At 42.9% G+C, this 20,173-nt stretch overlaps 1 protein-coding gene across 4 annotated transcripts; it reads right to left on the reverse strand.

The window, feature by feature from the left end:
* Positions 1-1,016: 1,016 nt before the first annotated feature.
* Positions 1,017-18,681, reverse strand: cN-IIIB (cytosolic 5'-nucleotidase IIIB). 4 transcript variants are annotated; one of them, XM_084591096.1, is made up of 8 exons: positions 18,285-18,681; positions 17,331-17,429; positions 14,876-14,945; positions 14,695-14,741; positions 14,444-14,619; positions 14,203-14,365; positions 9,349-9,549; positions 1,017-4,840 (listed from the first exon to the last, which is right to left on the reverse strand). In XM_084591096.1, the coding sequence occupies exons 1-8, from the start codon at positions 18,408-18,410 to the stop codon at positions 4,736-4,738; spliced, it is 987 nt and encodes a 328-aa protein (XP_084447222.1). In that variant the 5' UTR covers positions 18,411-18,681; the 3' UTR covers positions 1,017-4,735. The 4 variants fall into 4 exon arrangements, with proteins under 4 accessions (XP_084447222.1, XP_084447224.1, XP_084447223.1 ...); XM_084591098.1 differs by lacking the exon at positions 18,285-18,681 and adding an exon at positions 17,966-18,246; XM_084591097.1 differs by lacking the exons at positions 17,331-17,429; positions 18,285-18,681 and adding an exon at positions 16,403-17,291 and having other exon boundaries at positions 1,017-1,556.
* Between the last annotated feature and the right edge of the window lie 1,492 nt (positions 18,682-20,173).

Consider the following 20,173-nt stretch of genomic DNA (forward strand, 5'->3'; position numbering starts at 1 on the left):
GCCCTGGAGTAGCCGAGTACCATGTGGAGGGAAGTCTCTATTGGAAAACCACTAGGTACCTAGTAGCACTGGGGATCGAACCCAGCACCTCCTCAATGCCAGACGAATTCTCTATCCTATAATGATCGTCTTATAAAGTAAATTTGGAGTAAAGGTATTGTGCTTACTTTTTTGTTTGTGCCAGTGCTTTCGCTCAGTCTAGCTGTGCAGACTATGGCACTACCATCTAAATAAACTGGTGTGCTAGCCTGTTTTTTACCGATGTTTTTCAAATTGCATTTTACAGCAGTTGAATAAAATAGGGCATACGCATTTACAACGCAATGTCTTTTCGGTGCCTACTGGCTGGCTGACATTCGATCATTGTCTTATCAGTCAGGTTTTTGTCCCCCGCCGTGGTCACAGTGGTTAAGGCATTCCAACCACGGTGGCTCCTTCTCGATGAAGGCGAAGAGCAAGGTGCCCATGTGCTGTGTGATGTCAGTGCACGTTAAAGAACCCTAGATGGTATAAATTCTTGCAGCCCTACACTACGGCGTCCCTCACAGCCAGAGTTGCTTGGGGATAATAAACCCCAGAAACCAAAACCATCCCAATTTATGTTACGGTGATTCCTGTGCATTCTTGTGCCTTGAGGTAAAGTATGATGCGTATGAAGCATCTGGTGGTACTCGTAAGCTGTTTGAGGTATCTGAAGAAGTATGACTAAGCCACAGTCATCATCTTGAACAGGTGTGACGGCTTCAAAGCAACACAAAAATTTACAGAAGGTTGCCAATGTGTACGGCTCAATCCAGTTGAAAGGTTGGGCATGCATTCTAGTTGAATGCAAAAGTCTGATTGAATGTCTTACTGCTGTGATCGAACTTTGTTGCAGTTACAGCTGCCCTGGCCCTTTGTGTGCACACGTGGGTCCTTTGCTGCAGCATAGATTGGAATAGCCACTTCACACCACCTAATCTAACTGACAACAGTTATGCATCGCTGTTTAGTGACGAAATGATCAGACTCACAAATAGAAATGACTCTTTTTATCTGCTGCATTTGTAGAAGAATGCAACTCTGTCATATGAAGACAAATTCATTTTCATACTTTATTTATTTTGATAGTGCATGGACTGGTGCTTATTTGGAGCTGCACTTTGTCTCACCAATTCAAATTAAAGAATTCCTGCAAAAGACAGTAATTCAAAAGACAAGGTCAAAGTGACAATGCACAGCTTGTCCGTTGTGACTGCCCTTTCACATTGTAGTGCACTGTCGTCACCTTAAAATACACAGTGTCTACAAGCTGAAATGTTTACATAATGTAAAGGTGAAGCTGCATATGATGCACGTTTCGTAGCATGTTCACACAGCACGTCTCTATTGGTACCTTTTATGAAGAGAGGCTCTTCGCTTGAGAGCAGGCTTTTATGACAAGATAAATGCTAATCAAGATTTGCAGTTTTTTAACCGGCACAGCAACTTTACTGACATCTGGCTGATCAGGTTGCAGCTTGGAGAATGGCAGGAATATGTTAATGTACATGTGCAGGCATGCTCTTCTGTGACATCTGCAAATGCAGTAACAGTATGAAGTGGGAAACATTAAACCGAGAAAAAAAATCACTATAAAGAAGTATACATTCAAAAACAATCCACAAGAGCAGTGCATACCCATCAACATTTGAAAAAAGATATAAAACGCAGTCACAAAAATCTGCTAATGGATAGATTTATTAGCGGCATTGTTAAACAAGGAAAATGCTCCTCTAGTGTGAAGTGGTAAAACTAGCCGAGTCATCCACTGATGCATTGACACTGCACCAGGAAAGCCTTAATTTCCACTACCTCATTGTGCAGACAACACATTTCCAAGCATACAAAGTTAGAGAAGGTTGCTGACAACAAATTGCTCTTTCCCGTACTCCTACTGAACACCCCTATGCATGTCTGTGACTATTCTAATATCTCTTCTAACCTTCGGCAGGCAAAAGCCATGGTTAAACTACAGTGAAACGTCATTAGTAAAATTAGCATAATACTTTTCTGTTTGTCCTATAGAGATATTGCCGTTTCATATGACCAATACAATCGCAGAATGTGTGAAAAACTCATGTGGCTTCAAATTTCACTCCAAGAGGCAGTAAGAAACACTTAGCGGGAGGCGATAGGAGCCACAGTAACGGTAAGGCTTATGGCTGATTATTGATGTTTCATGTGATCTTCGATAGAGAAGCCACTTGCGTAATGACCCCTCACTTCCCTTTTGTTACGGAGAATTTACATAAAAAAGAAACAAAAAGCCACCTTTCTTGCGCTTCCAACAATTTCGAGCTGTTGTAGTCCGCAGTGCAAACCTTGACAGCATGCCGAGATGCTGTGCACCCATAATGTCATGCCGTCATGCCGTGTTTATGTGGTGGTAGGAGATGCTTTCAGCAAAATTCGCAGAGTGCCAAGTTTCGTACGGTGTTCACAGCTCTGTTGCAAGTGCTAACCTCAGCAATGGAGCTGCAACTCCTTCCTACGAGTTTCAGAAAAGCTTGAGTCTGAATACGGAGAAACTAAGGCCAGTCCAAAGTAAGAGGCTATTTCAAAGCGCAGTAATAAAAACAAGTTCTCTGCTTACACAGCCACATGGAGCCTGTTTTGGATAATACGTTTTAGTTTTCAATGCCCCTGAGAATTGCATCAACTTCACCTTGTCATCATTAGCGCGACACTAAATCGTGGCCAGCAGACATCCATACATGACACGATAGCATGCAAGACGGGACTTTGCCTTCAGTATAATCACACAGAAAATTGAGTTGCTTACCATGAGTGCTTAAATCCTGCTGCATTTATTACTGAACCATTGCCACAAACTAAACGTCTAATTAAGGTCACTGTTGGTGTGAGCACGGGCAGCCGTGAAATGGATGAGCCATCAGAGTGGTATCATTAGGTCACCGGTGGCAACTTGACTATGCTACCAGCAAGAAATGCATGTGAACTTAAACTGTGTTGTCAGCTGCCCAATCCATATTGTGCGAAAGTGATTTCACCAAATTGCTGGCATGTGCATTTGGTTAGCACAACAATATCAAGAGGCTTGCAGCAAAATGTACAATGTGCCAAGGTTCATACAGATAATGTATGTTATGCAATTGCCAGCTAGCATCTTATGCCGACAGTACAGAACTGTAGATAGTTTCCACTTCTTACACACGCTTTTCGAAAAAATTGAGAGCCCCTGTTTCACATATTTGTCAGATCCTCCACCAACCAGATGATGGAACCAAAAAGCCATGAACAGACCATTTCCGAAATGTATATTGAACCAGAAAAACATCGTGTGGTATAAAACAGCCTTCAAAATTAAAGGCTCTTGCATAACACAAGCAAAATATTTTAAACTATATGTGCGTAGCTTCACAAAATAATAATACAGTAAAATGTCAAGCTAGTTGGTCAGACATGATGAAACACGCAGCAGAATAGGTCCTTGTTTATGTGCGTGTGTGTGTGTGCGCCTCTTCTATGAGTTGTCACCTATTCTGATGCATGTTTCATCATATCTTCACAAAATAAGTCGCTATGTGTGCGTACCCTCACTATAAATGAGTCGCTGTAATATGCAGTACTAATCAATTTCGTGAGTCAACATACACAAGTCTCTGCAGTACCTGTCTCCATAGCAAGAGGGATCACTCGTAACAAAATATAAAATAAAGTGGCAAAAATATCATAAAAATGTAAGTAGGCATGGGCGACGTAAAAATGGATTTCATAATGAAATCTGCTCACTGAACTGTGAGCAAATTTGTGTAGCAAAGTCAGACACATCTGTAACCTAGGAAGTGCGGAATGGGCACCAAAGCCTCAATTAGAAATGACACTTCTTTTACAAAACAGGGCACGAAAAGAAACTGAAGCCAAAAATGCAAGTAGGGCCGCTCTTTTGGTCTCACAATAATCTGGCACCGTGAAAATGAATGGGATAAAAAAATATTGGTGAAACTAGCACCACAAATGAAACTGCTACAAATTGTAGGCTGCAGCACACACCATAGTCAGCAACTTATACAAAAATATAAGGACGCAAAGCAACAAGCTGTGGCCAGTCTGTGCAGTTTTGAAAACAGACAATAATCTACCATGAAGATGCAGTGCACTTGTATACACATGCTGCCAACTGGCATGCACCAACTGTAGCTTCTCTCGGCACCAGATTACTGGGAGCCAGCATAGACTGGTAACATAACTTTGAAATGAGATAAACTGTCTCATGTTTTCACTGATTAAGCAACATTGAAACCATTAGAAGGCTCACATGGTCCTGAATAGAGTTCCAATTTTACCATCAGTGCTGTGCTAATAATTCAAGTACGTACATAATCTCTGCAGCAGCTTCATAAGTGCTGTTCAGAATTATGCTTCAACATGTATGCCTAAAACATGGCAGAGAAGAGTTCAAACACAGGATTTCACCAGCGTGCTTGTTGTTAGCTTGCATGGCCTTCCGCCATCAAAAACGTTTCCGCTGCAGGTGAATGCACGTTCATTAAACATACAACGTGCTGCCAGCAGCTGCCAAATGTGAAGATTTTTATGCTGCCTAAACTGTTGTGGATATCATTCAAGGCATGCCTTGTACTTGACTGTTCATTAAATTAAAACCTCCCACTAGAATAAGCTTCATCTTGCTCGACATCATGCCAAGCACACAGTGGCAGGTTTGTAAAATGCTTGTTCTTGGAATTTCACGTTAGTAGATAATTTTCCTCAGAATTCCATTTACAACATCCATTGTTTGATCATCTATGAGGACAATGTCAAAACTATTCAAGAATTGTGGAAGACGTTCTTCAATCTGAAAGAAAAAGACAAAAGATAACAAAAAAAGTAAAATTCATACATGAATACAAAGACCAATAACTGACAAGTGAAAGCCACAAATGCTGTACTTTGTACTAGTATACTTTCTTTTTCTGTTGCTAATTTATTAACAATAAGTCTTAATTTCAAACTTCACGAGTTCTTATATTTTTTTTCATCAATAACTACTTAACACATAGTTAGTTCAAGCCGTAAAAAAAGCGAGAAGGTCACAACCACAGACTTCAGCTAATAATATAAAATTGTTTGGCTTGTCCTGTGTCCAGGCAGGCCATCTTGCAATAGTAACGCAATTTCCTTTAACCAATTTTGGGTGGAAGTAGAGCTTAGCTCTTTGAATGCCGTGACTGTTCAATTTGAACAGCGGTGCAAAATGGCCCATTCTGCACAATCCAAGCCCCTTCTGGAACACTGCCCAGTATGTAGCAAAAGAAGTGCATATCAGTTTTTGATCAGGTTTCTTTGTAAGCTACATGAGTAAGCATTGTTAAACTTCCTTAAAACCTGTCAATGCAGAGCAATTATGACAAGCATGGCAGCCAAGGCAGCCCTCTTATACTGCAGTGGACCTGCTCAGTAACAGCCATTCTTGTAACTCCGCATCATTGATACTTGTAATATTTTAGATGTGTCGTTTTATTGGAAAAAAATTGCACCCATTTGTCTGATTTAAGTTCAGACAGAGATGACTGCTCCACCCTGCTAGACTGCCTGCCAACAGTCTGTGACTTATCTTTGCCACTGTCAAGCAGATTCGCTGTCTTCAGTCTCTCTCGGAAGGTACCGAGTGTGTTCTGGACGACCAGTGCCACTAGCTTTGTAGCAAATTGAGTTTTCTCCAAGACTGCCTTGGCTCAACATCGTCACTACACAGCAGAGTATACCGAAGCATTTGGTGCAAGCAAGCAATCATTTATTATTTTTTTTACTTATCATGGTTAGTACATACTCTCTTGTACCAATTAACACAGGTTTCATATGTAGTAACACATAAAAAGTATAAAAAATCTTATTCTGCTATTTTCTAACCAAATATATTTAATGCTTCTGTGAAACTTTTTTTTAAGTCTCTGGAATTCTTGCAATATTTTTTTTTCTCAGTGAGCAATGCATTAGTAGTTTATTTCAGTATGCTGCTCAAAAGCATCACATTAGCTATTTTATGGCACACTGCAGTAAAAAATACTTAAAATTTATGGGTGAAGAAAATTTCTTGTGCACACTACCACAAAATTGCCTGTTTTCCTCCCAGAAAGCAAATAGCTAACACAAAGCTGTAAAATGTCAACTAATTAAAAATCCAATTATATAAATAACCTCCAGCCATAGTTAAACTTTTACTAAATTGACTGAGATCACATGAGCCAAGCAAGCTAACAACCATGACCTGCTGCAAACAGTGATCAGCTTTCTGAGGACAGTCTAGGTAACCTGCCTTCTGATATGGGCAGCACAGTATAGGCTTTTATTGCACCACTCGTGTTACAGCAGACAAGTAGCCCGATCCCAGTACAAGCACAGCATCAATGTGCAGGCACGTGAGGTAGAGGGTTGGTCAAAACTTCCCAAGCTACAGCAACTGCTTTTCAGTGGCATATCCTCGTGTGTAGGGCGCATGCAGTTCGAAGATCCCAAGACTAAACATCAGTGCTGTTCGATTGTTTAGTCTCTGCGTGAAAGCGGAACTGCGGTGGGCAGTGTGTGAGGCGCGCACTGCCACTGCAAGAGTGCAAATGGTGAAGGAAAGAGTGCATGCAGTGTTATTTTCATGAGCTCAAATTTTTCACTTGATGTCACAATCCAACTGTACCAGCGCGCACATAACAGTGCTGAAACAAGGCAGAGGCATGGGATCACCCATCAGAAGACTCTTTGAAGCCAAGGTCACAGAGTGATGCCTATACACTGGAATGCGTGTTCCAGTCATTGCTTGAAGTTAAGAAACTGCAGCGGAAACACGCTCTGATTTCATGGCTAGGAGGACATTCACCTATCCCCTCTATCAATGAGGATGTCCAGTGGTTAGGTGGCATTGACCGCTCGTCATCATTAGAGGTTGACCGGCCGGTTTTCTACCCAGATTCAGATATGGCTATTGGTGTTGAGAAGTGGCATAGATGTGTGGGCCAGAAGATTCACTTCGCTCATGCTGTCCATGCTGACGAAGTGTTGAGGAGAGACAAGTTTGGCACACATGAGCTGGGGGCAGCTTTAACAGTGTGGTTGCTGCAATCAGTTTCTCGAGCCGAGAACAAAAACAGTCAACTTCGGAAGGGCTAGCGGTGATGGACGCAAGCTTAGGCAGCTGAGGACTAGTGACAGGAGCATTCAACGGCTACGATTGCGTGGATGTGCTGACAACAGCCACTGCAGAAAGTGTGGTGCGGCCATCTTCAACATTTTGTCGGCTAGTGCAGCCAGCAGTGTTAAATTCATGCTTGTGGCTATGCAAGCACCATTTGGACGTTAGGTAGTAGGTGCTGGAGAAGTTTTGCACAGCACAGTACTGTCCATGGTCTGCACACTAGTACCGAGGAGCTATGTCATCTGCCGCAAGAGGGCTGCCAGTCGCCAATCTCGTCCACAGATAGTAGCTGTTGTATTCTTGTCCTCTCTAATGCAGCTGTTCTTCAAAGTAGGGCTGCTTTGATGTCGTCGCACGTATGTGCTGGGTGACTGGTGCTGAACGAGACGGGTATGTCAGAGATCTCTTCTGCAACTGCTGATGGCAGTCGACTGACCATGTGTTGGAATTTCTGCTGCTGCCGTGTAATTCTCGTGAGATGGAATTGAAAATAAACTGGCAGGAACTACACAACTGGACTACGTTCCCAGTACGGTGCGAGACAGACAGTGACAGCAGAGACGGGTTCGCTGGGCATATCTGACATTTTCTGGCTGGTGATGGGTGCCTGTGGTTGATTCTCCACCAATCCAGCTGGGTAAAATGACGTCCTGTCTTCATTATTGAGGAGCATGGGCTGGCTCTATGTTACTTAAGTGCGTTGAAATTTTGGTCACCAATTGTAAGGCAAATTCAGTTTGAAGATCTCAATTCGAGACGTCAGTACAGTTTGATTATTTATTCTCCAAGTTAAAGCAGAGCTGCAGTGTGTAGCGCATACCACAGCTGCAAGATTGGAAAGGGAGAAGGAAAGAGCGGGCCAAGCATGCACGGTGCTGTGTGCATGGCCTGGACTGTTTCTCTCACACCACAAGCTCTAACTGCATAAGCATTCACATCACAGTGCCAGAGGAGTGATGAATGAAACACGGTAACGTCGTGCCGGCGAGTAAAGCTACCGTGGCTTTGTGAGGTGAATATGATGAGTCTTCTACCCTTTACAAAGATTTTGAGCTTCATGGCTGGCATAACTGCCCAACTGTACCACACAAATGCAGACACTGTGGACTGCCAATTTTTGACCAACCCTGCACATGCCATGGAGTCAGCAGTGCTATACCTATTGGTTTGCCAAGCTATCAATTACCATATGCACTTGTAGCATATTAACAAGATTTGGTGACAAAAACCACAAATCCATAGTAGCAGTGACGAAAGTAAAGATGGTAGCAGTTCTCAGAGTGTGATCTGAAGTGATCTTGATAAAGCATAAGAATATGTGCAAAGGAAAACTAAAGAACAACACAATTATGGTAGCATATATTATAACTGTCTGCTACCTGCACCAATTGCACATTCTGCTCACTGTTAAGACTTGGTGTAGTACTTTTCCAGCAGATGTGCATGCAAAGCAACAAAACTGGTTATTTAAATCATTAAAAACCAAAAACTTTCTAAGTTTTAATAGTTTATAGACACCAAGACCTATATTCAAAATACTATCTAAAATAGAAAACAGCACAATGCCAGTCCTTCCAAAAAATGCATCACTGGTATCCAACATCAGCAGCTGCTGAGAATTTGTTTCCAAAGCAGTAACAGGGCAGTTAGAACTTAAAAGCGAAACCTTCTCAGCACAGAAGCAAGAAATGTTTTGGTAGCTAAAATAACAATCAACTACTAGAAATCACATCTTTTCTTCCTCAAACTGCATTTGAAAGATGAGCAGTTTCACTTTGAAAATATGCGCTTTCCAAACTCTTTACGACGGCTGCTTTTCATGCAGACTCCAAATTCAACAACTGAAGGCCAGGACAAGGCTGATCACCAAATGCCTTAAAGGCTTGAGGATGCCATAGTGCAGGGCTCCAGATTAATTTAAGCTACTGTGGGTTTTTTAACATGTGCCAACACTGCATAGCACATGGCCATTTTCTTGTATTTCGTTTTCACTGAAAGATCACTGGCGAGATGAAACCTGTGACCTTGCAATCAGCAGCCAAAACCAGAGACTGAGTCACAGCGGCAGGTTTACCACAAAGTGAAAGACAATGTGCAGAAAAAGTGGTCTCAATTTAACTTCTTCCCTAAGCCTCAAGTGTGACTGCTCTGCAGCATTACTAGGAACAGGTACATACCTTGGCATTGAGAAAGCCAATTCGAAGAACCACCTCCTGTAACTGACTACCAGCCAGCATATCAAGATCGCCAAGAGAATCTCCCAAGAGAAGGATGTTTGTCTTCTCCTTGACTGCTTGGTAGTACTCTGGGCTATTTACATGACAGTGGTTCTTGTTGTACATGTGAATGAGTTCACCTTTGAAGCCAGTGATGTTGCCCTAAATGAAGAAAGAGCATTGGAAGCACCTTATGAACATGGCACTCGTCATGGCATATGGAGAGCAGGCTAGGGGGCAACTTAGGGAAAGCGGTGCACTACACAGGTATTAACTGCACAGAAATTATGTATGTTTACCTTGTGTATGGTGCTCTTTTGCCTAAGATGAACTTTTTTCATTAAAATCCAACATCATCACCACAAACTGTACAAAAATGCTTTTCACTTTTGCCCTTTGGAGCAGGATATGCCTCAGTGCATGTCCTTTCAAGAATTTCTCCCTGTGCCACTTACAAAATAGGAATGCACAACTACGTATCATGTACTGCCTCTAATTCTTTAACTGTCTGGCATGACTGCTATCAGCTCAAAAAACAAAATTTATAAACCACAGAACTTCAGCCATCAACTAATATAATGATGACAAAATATTTACAAACTCACTCATTCCAATTGCAGTCACATATATATGGTGAAAAAGACTTCGCAAAGCATGGAAGCATTGAATAGATTGAAGCTTTTAAGTTCCTGAAATGCTCACAAACTGCTATGAATGAGTTTAGGGGGACAAGTCGAAAACTGTAAAAAGGCACAGTGTTGAAACTTCTGGCCCATTAACTGTAATAAACTTAGGTCTACCCAATGCATCATGAAAAATACAGTGCTACAACAGGTCAGCTGTGTGAAAAAGGATTAGATTGTGCTTCAAACAGTATAGACAAGAAAAGGATGCAATTAAAATGAATTAGTATGGGTACACGTTTTGGATGAGCACAGCATAGGCTGCAGGCTACACGCCACTGCAACCTCCAGCAACCCAGCCATGCCAAAACAAGAAGAAAGCCTTAGAAACTACAACACCAACGAAAAGAGTTTAAAGGGACTGACCCCTGACCAAAAAGTGCCATCAGATTATTGCGGAAATGAAAAGACCTTGCCTTATATTGCATGAGGCAAGAGCTGCATAAGAAGAAATTGCATCAGGCAACACTGCAATATACAAGAATTGAGAATTTATCATTAAAATTTGTCTTTAAAAGTCACATAAAATAAATTGAAGCACTTTCTAGTAGTGCAATACTGCCATTCTTGGCATGGTCCACCACGTGACCAAACCTTGGGGAAAACATCTCGGATTTCCATAAAGGCCCACTGTCCACCCTCCGGTCGAAAATATTTTCTTCCCCAGTGACTGTGAGACTTTGTCCCCAGAACGCAAGGCCGTAAAGTGTTTTTAAAAGAGTAATTAATCATGCAGTTACAGCCACCACAATCACCCGATTCTGTCGTGTTTCTCTCCTCCCGTTTCCGGGCAAAGTTTTTTCACTCTCCTGCCTGGTCGTCTAGCCTCCGCAAGCCAAATTCCCCTTCCTTCTTCGCGTTTGGCGGGAGGTGGGGCGTGACACTCTGCATGCGCGAAAAAAAAGAAAAAAAAAAAAAAAAATCGGGCGAGGGAGCGTACGCAGCTGCATTCACACCGGCCGTGGCAAGGGAAAAGCGCACAGCGAGCGGTGGACACAATTACTGGTGTACGCCCATCCTTCAGCAGTCAGTCAGTGGACCAATGGATGTTGTTTGCTACTCCGGCGTCAGCCTTGCAGCTTGTAGAGAACGGGGAAGCTGGTTTCCCGAAGGGGAGGATGAGAGAGCATTGATTTTTTTGCTGCTTTGCGGCACGTGTATCGCTGTAGCATTTTGCACAGACTATCTCCGGTACCTGATTGAAGCACTGGGCTCCTTAGCTTAAAGGTCCTTCCCTGGACAGTGGCCCTTTAAAGAGCAACTCCGGAGGCTTTTCAACATTGGTATATTCTAGAAAAAAATTTTACTGTAGGTTTCTCTTTTTGTCTAGACGCATTCTACCAAATCTGGATGCCGTTCAATAATTCATTCGTATGCATTTTTAAAATATTTTCGCGACTTAAACGGTCAACGCTGCATTTGTGATGTCACGAGCATACCTATGTTACTGCCCACTTTCCGCGTGATCAAGAAATTTGGGGCCTATATTAGGCTCAGGCATTTTATGTACTGCGTCATAGTTTCCAATCTGTATTTCCACCATCCAACACACAGGCAAGTGTTTTCCCAATACTGTGTGTGACATCACCGCATAAACTGGAACATCTGTTTCTGGCCATGAAACCAGTTTCGGTTTTAATTTCCTGTTCTTTCTTTTTAAAAGCAGTTCTACTTGGAATTTTGAAAAACTGTTCGCTGTGTTGGAGTCAGGACACACCGAGGAATGTAATGCAATCAATAACTCGAAATGATGAAAAAAACCCACTGGAGTTGCCCTTTAAGTGCACGGTGTTTCTTCTTTCACAAGTGCTCATGATGTATTATGTTATTTTGCACTCATTGGTATCAATAAATTAAAGCTACTTGTTCGTACGGGGAAAGTAAGCGCAAAAAAAAGAAACACAAGAGAGGAGACAGGAAGCGCGTTGTCCTGTCTCCTCTCTTGTGTTTATCTTTTTTTGCGCTTACTTTCCCCGTACGATCATGAACCAACTAGCCCAGCAACAAGTTTTCCTTCACTAAAGCTACTTGTATCGTTTAATCCTGCTTGATATGCTCTTAAAATTCTCTCAAAAATGAAATCTCACAACTGAAGATCTGTCATCGGCAACACTGCTAAAGACTGGAACGGTTGTCAGTACCTGTGATAGATATCAATTTTTTTCCGTTTATTGACCAATTTCATGTTACATGCTACCTTAGTATTATCAATTATAGTTCTGTCCTTGTCATGCTCAATATTGCCACTGCTCGCCAGCTAAGTCACGCTGGTGACGCAACAGTCCGTGACAGTCATCATGTTCATATACTTGCTTGGAGTTACCATACTGACTATATATCAAATCCCCGATGTCATGGTATGCAGACACACACACAAAAAGAGGGCAACCATGTAAAAAAAAAAATGAAGTTTTAAATTGTTCTGCTGTTTCTCAGCGTCACAGCCGGGTATTCATCAATTTCGAAAAGTAGCATTTGGCGAACACAAGAAAACAATTGTCAAAAGAGTCAAGAATAGTCAGTTGACTGTTTCTTTCAGAACCTCTTTTAAAGGGCCCCTCACCAAGCATGGACATGTCAAATAAGCAAGCATAGTGTACAGAATGAATGGATAGTTTTCTTCACAAAAACTGCCAGTGCACTTACAGTAAAAGTTGAAAACAAAGTTTCCCTGTGTTTCCTCTTAGCAATGCTGATTTCCTCATCCCACATTCGTTTGCAACAGACATAACGCTCCCAGCCAGTGTCCGAGAGATTAAAATATTTTTCTCCATCTGACTTAACACACAGCCCCTTCCTATTCTGAAGCATTGTTTATTTTCTAACATAAAGAACCAAGCATTTGAGCTTGCTTTCTAATTCATTAATGTTTCCGTGAGGCCCATGTACAAATATTTTTTCACTGCCTTCATTTGTTTGTTTCCTTTTGTGCACCAGTTTAAATCCAATGCTTGTAAAGTGTTACCACTCTCTCTAGCTCCGCTGTAGTGGTTAAGTGCATTTCAGGACAGTGTGACAGTGTGCAATTTGCTATTCTGACCTGTTGCCCACAGGTGTCAGGTCAACAAGTGCATGTGGTATGGTGCAGGAAAGGCAAAAATCACTCATTTAACTGGTCACATGAAAGGTGAAACCATCCTTAACTGTTAAAACCGCAGTGAAATACCTACTTGTGGCACCATAACTGGGCTGTTTGTGAACCTTTTTCAAAATAAAGTTTGCAGTAGCATGCTCTTTGGGCAATGCCTCGCTACCTGCTAGCGTATTAGGACATTTTGAATCCAAATCAGAATGCATTTTTGCCATCCTTTAACACTACTAAATCATGATAGGCACTCTGGCTTTGAGTGAATGAATATCTCGGATAGCGGTAAAAAAAAAAAACGGGGAGAGTGGTTTATATAATATATGGTAAAATGCTGCAAAAAAAAAAAAAAAAAAAAAAAAAAAGCAACTGCACTGAGGTGTCTTAAAAATGACAATACAGAGCTATAACATAGCACGATCGGCAATCCACTATCGTGTGGTGATTGGTTCCAACACAGCAAGTGTGCATGTGCTGCAGCCCAGCATGTGCGCCACCTGGGGTGATCTGCTTATGCAGTAGCACCCCACACAAGCGAATCATGGTAGCTGCTTGCATTATGCTCTTTCTATAACATATGACAAAAAAAATGAATGTGAAATGCAATATCTCTACATTAAATGCACCTTTAAGGATCACTGAAGAGAACTCCATCCATCTTTTGTTCTCAGTAAAAATTGGCTCTCTGGCTCTTTTGGCCAGTAACCAAAAAAAACATTTATTGCCGAGGAACTCAAACACCTGATATAAAAATTGGAAAGGATTCTACTTTCACCTTTTGGAAGCGAATGGTAGGCTTGGGCTCTCCGCGAGAAAAACTGTCTTGGCACAGCACGGTTGGCCTGTGAACACTGCTAGTGGTGGATGCACCTATACTTTTTTTTTTATTTCTTCTAGCTTTTCTCACTTCAATAAGTCCTCAGTGTCCCAGTAACACACGCATTGGTACTTAAATTGTGCAAGAAAATGACAATTCAACGCTTCTCTAAAGCACAGCTTCCCTTCAGAGCAGTTTAGATATTTTTCTGAGTAAAGAAATAAGCTTGCCTCTTCATCGAACTGCAAGTAGTTGGAGATGAACTTCATGTTTGGAAAGTGGCACTGGTAATGTTTCAGTGCTTCTTCCAGGATATCACCAAGGCCAGCAGAAAACACTAATGTGGGTATCTGGTGCTCGTGTAGCATTTCGAAAAAAGACTCGCAGCCATCCCTGCAAGCAAGATCATCCCGTGAAAAAACAAACACCGATGCAATAGGAACACAGCTGTAAGAGCAAAAGATGCTTAACCTCAACATGATGTTTGAGTCAGCCACAAGCTTTGGAAAATCCGACTTTTTCACATCACTGTTCATAAGAATAGCATGTGACTGTGAGTACCACTCCACTATGTGTGGTATTTTGTCAGCTGTCGACATGTGAGGGTCCATCTCGATGGGGTGGTACTTCTCCTGTATTCTCCTTAACTGAAATAAGAAAAATGTAGCAAAAGCAAAAGTAAATGGCATTTTGAGCTTTTCAAATCAGGAGCTGTATTTTACCTGGACACGGTTTTCCTCCGGGATCAGTGAGCTTGACTCTAGAGCACCTGCAAGGCATAAGATGGATGCATAACAAAACTGCTGGCTTTACTACTTGTTTGCACATTAACCTACTCAATGGCCATTAAGCCGAGACAGGATTTCAACTTTTTAAATGAGCAAAGATTCATGAACCACTTACAGTGAGTTGACTGACAAGGTTTTCCATTGTAATGTGACCTTGAAATTGTGTAGTCAAAGTCTGTCACAACCTGTACCAGCATGAAGGAAATAATGTGATGCTGCACATATATTCAAAAACTCATGTGGCCAACTACAGTGGTAGTTATAGAAACAGTGACACTGAAAAAATCAGAATTCAGGCTTTGGAATTAATGAAGTAAGGTAAACCTTACAAGCAGCAAAGAGGGAAGTATTCGTCTGTTATTAGAAGACACCCCCAAAGTAGAATAGCCTCTGTAGCCATATGGCTGCACTCAAGTGGACGCTATGAGTAAATACTCAGTTGTAGGGCTGAGTGGCATGGGATAAATGATATATGGCAGAGGTATTGTGCTTGCGAAGCTTGTCACCTAGTAAGTGCAAAGTCTCAAGGTTCCAAGCGTAATGAAAACCTGAATGAATGCTAAAACAATACTAATCCAGAAGAAAGGCAATGTTTAAGAAAAAAAAAAAAAAAAGAAATGAGACTGGTTGTCTTACTGCCTCTAAGATGTTCACAGAGGCAATTGCTGCATAACCAGAGCAAAACCAAACACAAGTTGCTGTAGTGAGCAGAATGGGCTTAACATAAGGTACTCAACCATAAATTGCATTCATGTCTTCAATCAGGCTGTAGAGAAATTAGAAAAAACAACAGCCTACATGTGGCCTTCACGGTTTAGCACCTGGTTAAAAGGAAAAAAGTAATCATGTAAGCATCGTGCGAGCAGCTTCTGAAGAAAGCATATGTGAACATGCTAGGAAAAGAAACTACAGAGACTGCACAGTAACCACAGTGGCTCACAAGAGGAGTGAGAAATTATCAATCAGAAAGACTGTCAGGCAAGAAGACACCATTTGTTCATTTTTAATAACTGGGCCTTTTCAAAAAATTTACACATGGTTATTTTTGTAAGAGTTAAGGTCTATTCACTCTTGCGAGTCATGAAGGGCATGCAACTGGTTGGCAACCAGGGAGCCACTCAGCTCGACCGTTGTTCACACTTGCAAATGCGACACATGGGTCGTTTTCCAGACTTATCTTGACTGTTCACCGCTTAGAGTAAAGCTAACTTATGTTCACTTCAGCTGAGCCGCAGATTGGTTACCAGTTAGCGACTAGTAGTGCAAAGTTGGAAAATCGAGCAGTGCTTGAAAGGCCTGCGACTATCGCTTTTTGACTAATGTGACCATTTGAAACAGTCGCGTTTTGACCAAAATGATCACACAACCTCTGCGAGTCTCAAGTTTAAATAGGGCTTTAGGCCCCAATGTAAACAGGAAGAGCCTTAGGAGGCTCTGATTTGATGAAAGAATTAAGACTGCCCTTCCAAATAACTCGGGACAATTTGCAGCAAAAGACTGAGGACCTCCACAGCAAAAGTACAGAGGTAGGACAGAAGCTTAAAAAGAAAAGAAAAGCCATTCTACACCATCCTGCAGAAGAGCACCAATAAATTGGAGAAAGTGAAGTAGTGCAGGCAAGAAAACAAGAATGGGTTCTTACATGACAATGCAAACTGAGGGCTACGAGGCATGCCACAGCACACTCCGGACCAATACTGGTTACCCGGGGCTCTTCAGCATGCACCTGTATCTTAGTACATGTGCTTTTTTGAGCTTCAGAGACAGATGAGAACACATATCTGTGCTGAATAGCCACACCTGATCTGGATGCTGAGAGAGAAACTAGCAGAATGAGAGTGGGTTGGAGTGTATTTGACAAACTCTGAAGCAATGAACAGTTTACCATCTTCTCTCAAACGTAAGAACATGTAACCAACACATGTGTCCTACCAGTATTTATTTGTGGGACAAAAACTTTGAGGTGAACACTAATGAAAAAGCTTCAAATGAGACAACAGCACAGCAATTCAGGAGATGATAATCTCAGTTCTCATGATAAAACAACAATGTCAAATATATTTTTTTTTAAATCCTATTTGAGATTTCGACAAGGAGGAAGAAGTCTCATAAAGCTCATGTAATAAAAAAGATAACTGGTGGTCTCGAATGACAAACGATGCAAAAGAATGAAAGATGTAGTCCAGCGTGTCAGAGGGTAAGGCCAAGAGATCAGGTTAGAAAGTCTGCTGCAAGAATATATTGTTCATCACTGACACAAGGCAAGTGTAAATGAATGTCACTGGGAATGGTCTTCTTCCAGCAGTGGACTTTACACAAGATCCTTCCAGATCTTTTCTGTGCTATTCTCATCAAACATAAGTGACAAAGCTGATTCATCAGATGAGTATGCGCAAGGTAAAGTAATTCACTATGACAAACTGCACAGCTGAGCATCTTATATCCTCACACCTGATTTTCTGCACAACTGCAAAATAATGTGTCACTAAGTGGCACTACTGTATCAACTCAAAGACATTCCTATAAATCAAGCCATGCCTTCCATGTCACCAAAGCAGGAGTGCCTATACCTGAAGTTTCTTCGGGCCTCCTTTAATTAATTTGCAGACTAGTTCCTCAACACGCTCCGGATCTTTCATCCGAATACAGGGCTTTTGAAGTTCCAGGACCTAAATTAGAAAACAAAAACAAAAGCAGAGTTGTTTTCACTCACATTCAGCTTGTAAGAGTCGTTCAATACACAAAAGTGGAGAAATTAGAGAGCGCTTCACGTTATAATAAAGTTTAATGTTATGTTCAATTCCAGTCAACATGATGCACAAACAGTTTGTGTACGGTACAAACTGACCAAACATATTAGGGCATTTCAAAGACGCGCTGACTACCCGTGATCACGACACAACGCATGATCACGATCCTGATCGTGATCACGACTACCCGTGATCACGATCAGGTTTGTGAAAATCAGGACTCCCTTTTATTTTGCGCCAGCCCCAACATGTCAACGAGGCCGGCATTCATTCATCCCCTCAGCTAGACGGGGGCCTGTTCATTTACACAGTTGCCTCAAGCACCGATAAACTGATCAGAAAAACAAAGAATCTGTCGTTCTCGTGAACGAAATCACCAAAGTGCTGAAATTCCACACCAGATAGTAGTGTTCTACATTTCCAGCCAGCTAATCCGCTTCAAACAAATCGCCAACCTTTTCTCCGCGTTTTCGTGCAATGAGATGTTGCTTTTCCAGATTGGTCAGTTTCCTACGATGGGCCCGGTGCCTGTGAAGGTCGTCATCTCTACGCCGGTTATTTCCCTAGCACAGTGCTATATACCGGCGCTCAGTGCGGATTGGTCACAGTTTCCTCAAAATTTTGCACACTAAACGAGCACCAACAGTGGACCCGGTGCCTGTGAAGGTCGTTCTCTACGCCGGTCATTCCCCCGGCACAGTACTTCAGTAGATGGATGTGCCGGTACTCAGTGCGGAGCGCCGATTCATCTTCTGAAATGAAGGAATGTCTTACCGTATCGATAACTCGTTTCGCTTTCGTTCGCTTTCGCTTCCGTAAAAGTGCTGTTGTTGCGAAGGAAACTACGACGACAGTGCCGATCCCCAGAGCTGTCCACATGGCGACAGTTCTACGCGGCATCTCTTCGTTCGGCTTCAACCAAGCAGTGCACAACTTTCCGACTTTCGTTGCAAGCACAGAGAAACGCGATGGTGACCGGCTGAATGACTCTGTTCCTCCTTTGTCTAATGCCACCGTGGACACCAGACCGCATGTGCCCTATTCTAAGGAAGCGCCTCTCTACCATTCAATGTGTCGCTCCCTTCACTCTCTTGGTCCTTGGCCGTCCAGGCTCTACGTCTCCAGCAATCCGTCCGTCTGGCTGCGCCCGTCCGTACGCCGGTTTGCCTGGCAGGGTTGCCAGGTGCTCACAGCATGACTGACCCGCCGAACTTTCTGCGCGATGTAGCCCAAAAATAGACAAAAGTTCACCCATAAAAATAGTCCAAAATAGCCAAACCAGAAAACTTTATACAATTAGGGTACATAAATAATTTCAAACATATATTGACAGTCTTTGTTGAAATGAAAAGAAGCAGACACCTAGTAAAATGATAGCCGGCCGGCTTCCCGGTAGTGCGCCCGTCCGAGATAAATGACACTTTTTGGTGGAGTAGCTTCTTAATGAACCGGAGAACTTTATACAGAGTATATAAAAGAGGTGGTACAAGAGTCGAGATGGATTTGCTTCAACAAGGGAGCAACAAACAGACGAATGGCAACTGGCCGCGGTCGGCGCTAAAGCAGAGAAGCAAGGGACCCGCGTCCCCGCAGTCGAGCTGGCACCTAGCTCTTGCACCCAGCTCCAAAGCAACCGCTACTCCCAGCGCTCGACCAGCGCGAGTGCCCTATCGCAAGGAGTATATCTGCAGCAAACTCGAGCGCATTCCCGCGCTCCTGAGATGATTCGAGAGCATTCCCCTTTCCACAAGTTAAAAAAAATAAAATAAAATAAAAACGCAATCACTGCAAACTGCTTCTCGGCAACCTTCGCAAAGCGCACCAGATGCACGCTACACATCGCAGTGCAGCGCGACGAAAGTCTGCCCCCCTTCGCGGGTTTTATGGCCTCCGGTTGCTCCCACTCGTGCGACGGGACAGTGGGAGACCGCGCTAATGAGTGTCCGAGCCGAGGCAAAAGGAGCGCTTCTCCCGTCTCTAATAGCAAAGGGAAAATAAACTCAGAGGGGGTCCGAAGGAAGAGCTCGCATTTTAGAGCTAATGCTCTCCTTCTAGGAACCAGAACGCGACGCGCTGTTCAACACTTGGACACCCAGCTGAGAAATGCTCCCAAAAAACAAGTACACATATCAACACGTGCGGGAAGGTCCGATACAGAAACTCGCACAGACAATTCAACAAACGCTGAGGCCGAACAGAGCTCGGGCCTTACACTACCTCTTTAAGGTGCATTCACAGTTGCACAATTGCGAGTCGCAGAGTTAATGGCGAGTCGCAAATGTTTCGAAGGGCGGGTACAGCTCATTCGTCGCACGTTGTTGTGCCCGGCCAAAGTCGTCCAGAAATTCAACCGGACGCCAAACTTCTCTGGCGAACGCCTCCTTCACAAAATCTGAATACTGCTCTGCAGGACACCGATGCACTGGAGGCGAGCCGTGCCAAGGGGAGAGAAGCGACGTGTTTGAACATGAGCTGAGCATCCAGACAGCTCGGCGCCGTAGCCCTGGCGGTGGAGCCCTTCTCGCCCCGCGGCATATTTGAAGCAAGAGCGCAGCAAGCTCTCCCATTGGCCCTGCGAAAGTGCTGCCGTCGGATTGGACCATTTGAGCCTCAACGGTTTCTCGGTTTACGGAACCTCAAGTGCTTCTGCTCGAGACTCCAAG

This window comes from Amblyomma maculatum, chromosome 1, assembly GCF_055883805.1.
Source record: "Amblyomma maculatum isolate TAMU_Amacu chromosome 1, ASM5588380v1, whole genome shotgun sequence".
Taxonomy (NCBI): Eukaryota; Metazoa; Arthropoda; class Arachnida; order Ixodida; family Ixodidae; genus Amblyomma; species Amblyomma maculatum.

Coding starts and splice junctions, on each gene's coding strand:
- cN-IIIB (XM_084591095.1), bottom strand. CDS start 16,648: ATGGTAAACTGTTCATTGCTTCAGAGTTTGTCAAATACACTCCAACCC. Junction 14,742..14,875: donor ACCTTGTCAGTCAACTCACT/GTAAGTGGTTCA, acceptor TATGCCTTGCAG/GTGCTCTAGAGTCAAGCTCA. Junction 9,550..14,202: donor ACTTGCAGTTCGATGAAGAG/GCAAGCTTATTT, acceptor TTCTTCATTTAG/GGCAACATCACTGGCTTCAA.